At 40.2% G+C, this 4,683-nt stretch overlaps 1 protein-coding gene across 1 annotated transcript in view; it reads left to right on the forward strand.

Annotated features, from left to right (window-relative positions):
* Positions 1–2,528, forward strand: part of LOC107690615 (fibroblast growth factor 14-like) — a 77,481-nt gene extending 74,953 nt beyond the window's left edge. Inside the window, exon 5 of the mRNA XM_016488998.1 lies at positions 1,955–2,528. Within this exon, the coding sequence (XP_016344484.1) occupies positions 1,955–2,094 (140 nt within the window). The 3' untranslated portion in view covers positions 2,095–2,528. The remainder of the gene's footprint in view (positions 1–1,954) is intronic.
* Positions 2,529–4,683: the final 2,155 nt, after the last annotated feature.

Below are 4,683 nucleotides of genomic sequence, written 5' to 3' on the forward strand. Positions count from 1 at the left end.
TGCTACTACTGCTAATAAATATGAATACATCTTTATTTTTAAATGAATAATCACATCTGTTTTCTTTTTAATTTTAACAGTAAACCTCTGTTGTGCAGCACTTTGTTTGCCAAAAAATAAAGGTTTTATGCCTTCATCTGATTACCAGAAAAATCAAGAACATTTTATAGGGCCCTATTATTGTTTAAAAAAGAATAGGTTTAAAATACAGGCATGTGGTTCTTAATTTCTTTTTATTAATTCACCATTTGTAAACTGATGTTTACTGTTCATTTTTTAGAAATATCAATAGCATTTGTATTAAAACCATATTCACTGAATGTAATCAAAAACTCGAGAGTCGAATCGAATCGAGAGCTTGCGAATCGAAATCGAATCAAATCGGGACATCTGAATCGATACCCAGCCCTAGTCCCCATTGACTTTGATAGTAGGAAAAAAATACTATTGAAGCCACTGGGGACTAGCAACTGTTTGGTTACCCACGTTCTTCAAAATACCTTTTATGATCAACAGAAGAAAGAAACTCCGGTTTAAATCAACTTGAGAGAGTACATGATGACAGAATTTTCATTTTTGGGCAAACTATTCCTTTAATGTTAATAAAACAACAAAACGCAAAGAGAAAAGTCACTCACTGCTCTAATATATACTGTATATATATATATTAGGAGAATGTTATGCAATCAATGGAAAACAGAATAGTTTTCATATAATTTCCTTTGTTAAATGTGTTACCTGGAAATAATGCAGCACTCATTATGCAGTCTTGCTTAAATAAACAAGTCTAATTGTTTTGAAAGCATTGACCTTAGAAATAGTAATCAGGGTTGTTGGCTGTGTTCTGGGTAAAATCCTGGGTAAAAATCCTCATATTGTTCAAATACTGTATGATTTTGGAACACAACAGGATGTCCAGACTGCTCTTTTCCATTAGAATGAATAAAAAAAAACAACAACATAAAAATAGCATACAATATAATGTGTATTACAAGTCTTCTGATTTTATGCTACAACTATGAAATGAACAAATCAAAATTCATTATTCCTTGTTATGCCCCCTTTTGTTTGTTTGTAGAGTTAAAATATTAAAACGCGTGCTAGAAGAGCACCTGTACAGAGCAAGCACGGGTCACAGGAACTGACAAATTTCAGATTTAGGGAAAATGATGATGATCATGAGGATGTAAAATTACCATTTTATCTTGACAATGAGTGCTTCACCAAGGGTTCGAACAGAAACATTTGGCCTTATATCCCCGTTATCTGAATACATAATGATTTACAACTCAATAAACATTATTTCACAGCACCACGTATCCAAGACCCACCTTCATACCATAATGATGGACAACCTGTCCTTTCAAATATTCCTTACAGCTCCTTTATGGCCACACTGTAAAATGTGACTGGCTAGCATGAGATTGATGCTTTATGTACGGTTTGAGGTGTAATTTGCAATGATGTGTGGCCCGTTTCTGTCTGTGCAATGCTTTATTGCCGTGTACAGATGCCCACATTTTAGATCAGTCGCTCATCCTGTTGTGTCTTCATTATTTTCTCGGCTAATACCGTAACACCAGCCAGCAACCCGTAATGTAGCAGCACTGCTAAGAATACAGTAAGTCTGAACTGACGTGAAGCAGTGAACCTAGTCAAATTCATCCTGAGAGATCAGACCATCTTCCCATCACAACTAAGGAAAGGATGCAGCCCTGCTGACAGCTTGTCCGCACTTTGACAAACTTGCACATGTCCTGTCAGAGTTTCCCTAATGAATGTTGTCTTTTTAGCCAAGTTTCAGGTTTGGAAATAAGAATGAGTTGCGAAACTTTTCTAGATGTAATTATACACAGATTTCAGTCAAGCCCCAAAAATCATTTCCAATAAGAGAGACAGATGGGGCGGCTGCGGTTACCTGGCTGACTTTTGCCTTCTCTGATGTCTTTTGCAGTCGCTATGTACCGAGAGCCATCATTGCATGACGTGGGGGAGACAGTGCCCAAACCTGCCGTGCCTCCCAGTAAAAGCACAGAGCCGGCCATCATGAACGGAGGCAAACCTGTCAGCAAGGAAACCAAGCCCACCACATAGCCAGATCCCATCTCGGCCATGCTCAACCCCGGAGAGCCGTGCTCCTTTTGTCAGACTCTCCATGTTTGTGGATCAGATCCAGGCATCCTCTGCTCTCTCCTCCCCATTCCCTCCACCCCTTTCACTCCTCTGACTGTTCCGATCTAATTCGACGACGGTCTGGCTCCGGAAGAGTGGTCAGCTGTGCACGTAGGAGGATGCAACTGGATTAACCAGCTAAACTTTCACCATGGAATGCCCTAACTGATACGGAATGCCTTTTGACATACAATAAAGCCAATGTTTTTTCTGTAATCGAGACAATCCACGAGAATGAAATTGTGTACCACAGGCGCTTGCGTGGCGGTTCTTTTGCCTGCTAACAGTCACCCGTTATAACCCTTTTCTTGAACCCTGTCGCAACAGCAGAGACCGTACATTTCAGATCTATTTTCTATATATACAGTAATACCAGCTACGTTCTGGGGTAGTACTGTAAAGATATACATATATATATGGACTGGAATCCACAATTTTTTTTTTTTTTAATCAAGTGTGTCTCCTCCTTTCTAGGTGTCTCCCAGTCTCTGAAGCTCAAAGTTCCAAATCTTTCCCTTTTGTCAGTTACTTATGAAATTTGTTGTCGGGGCAGTGTGCGATGCGTTCTGGTGTGCAGTCATTCAAACACAACGATGGATGAAAGTCCCTTCACAATGTTTATGGTCAAGAGACGTCAATCTTTCAAGGGGATGGAGCCTCCTAAACAGAATCCAACTCATTATCCAAGGTTCAGCGCTCATGTCTTCTCATTTTTATAATGTCTAGAAAGGGACACAAGTATACTTAGACAGCAAATGCCAGCGAGTGCATTAGTCACGCCCGCAGCAGTCCAACACAAGGAGCTGGCATGTGCTGGGGAAGGCGTATAGAGTACATATCACTATCTAGTACGGTGCAAATCGGTTTCAACCCCAGTAACTAGGTGAATTTCCACTTTTCTTTGCTCTTAATTTAGAGCGTGGGCTCTAGGAATATCTATAGGCCTTGTAGGCCTCTGGTCAAGGCCTCTCTTTGACATGCTGACTCCTCTGAACTGTGGGCTAGTTCTGGCTAGCACATTAAATGTGACGAGAGCGGCAGCCATAGAGAAATACAGTCTACTTCAGGCCTGGGCGGTTAAATGGCTCAATGTAAGTAGGCACCATTAATATTGGCTGCACACCCATTTTGTTCAGCAAAGGCATGGTCAAGGTTAGTATTACATTCTGTTCTTGCAACGCTAACGCAGTGCAAGAAATGGCTTCTATAACAATGTTTTCACTGTATACAAATAAAACAAAAATCTACAAAAAAAAGTAATAGATTTTTAAATACCAGATATTAGGATTCTGAAATGAGAGGGGTTTTCCTAGCTCAGCATGCAGAGTCCAGTACTGCTCATCATGTGCCTGTGATGACCTCTAACCCAGCATGCAAAAACATGTACCCAGTCTGTGCTGGGTTAAAGGTGCCTCATGCCCCAGACACACACTCTCTCTCTCTCTCTCTCACACACACACACACACACACACACACACACACAAACACAAACACACAGATTCAGTAGCAACTTGATCCACAAACACACAGAAGTTGATTGTTACCAAAGTCCGAACACACGAGAATCCAGCCGAACAATTTCAATAACTCAGAGGATGGCGGTCCTCTTCGGTTTTTGTCCTCACTGTGACTAGGGTTCATCACGAAGAACAATTATCTCGACTTTTTAATCGTCTCGATTCAAACTTGAAGAGATTCCAAATGATGTCCTTCGATTGTTCATTTAGTACAAGACCGGGGTACCTATTACTAATCAACTGCATGCGTTTTCTTGAGGACCAAAGTATGGGATGGCTAGAAATGTCTAAAGCTAGTTTGAGGCATAGGGCTACACTGAATGGGCATGATTATATAAGGCTCTCTCATACTCTACTAAAAAATCGTCATCTACTACATTTACTATCAGCCGAGTTGACATGAAGCCTGTCTTGCTTTAACAGTTTTCATAGTTTGAATGATGAATACCGTTTAGAATGTTATGAAGTAGACCGAGGCTATGCTGCTAAATGCAAATATATTCTACACTTCATTTGAAGACCTATATTTTCATTTATTGGAATTTTGAGCTAGTTTCATATTAGGAGATGTTCAAGCACATTAGACTTAAATATTTGTCTGTACAAAGCCGAATTTAATGCTAGAATGAGATTGCAGTACTATACAGGAAAAATAGCTTCATATTTGAAATCAGTTCGAGGCTGGTGTCCCACTTCCACAACGAAACAAATCACTCACTCCAATGAGCTCTACATGCTGGGCTACAGCTGCCCTGCAGACCAGTGAACTGGTTTTACGAAGGTTGAATTTATTTTTGTAAGTGACTGGTGAGTACGTGTGCATTTGTTAGTACGTTAGTTTGTTTTTTCCTCTTTCCAACGTCCGTGCTCGTTTCGTTCCATTCAGGTCGTGCTTGACGTCGTTAAATCGTAATGAGGAGCAATCGCTGAACAATTGATCATTTCTGTGTTTTCTCCGTATTTCTGATTTTCAGTGGTGAAGGAAGGTCTCCAT

Source organism: Sinocyclocheilus anshuiensis, unplaced genomic scaffold (assembly GCF_001515605.1).
Source record: "Sinocyclocheilus anshuiensis isolate Anshui unplaced genomic scaffold, SAMN03320099.WGS_v1.1 scaffold1709, whole genome shotgun sequence".
NCBI lineage: Eukaryota > Metazoa > Chordata > Actinopteri > Cypriniformes > Cyprinidae > Sinocyclocheilus > Sinocyclocheilus anshuiensis.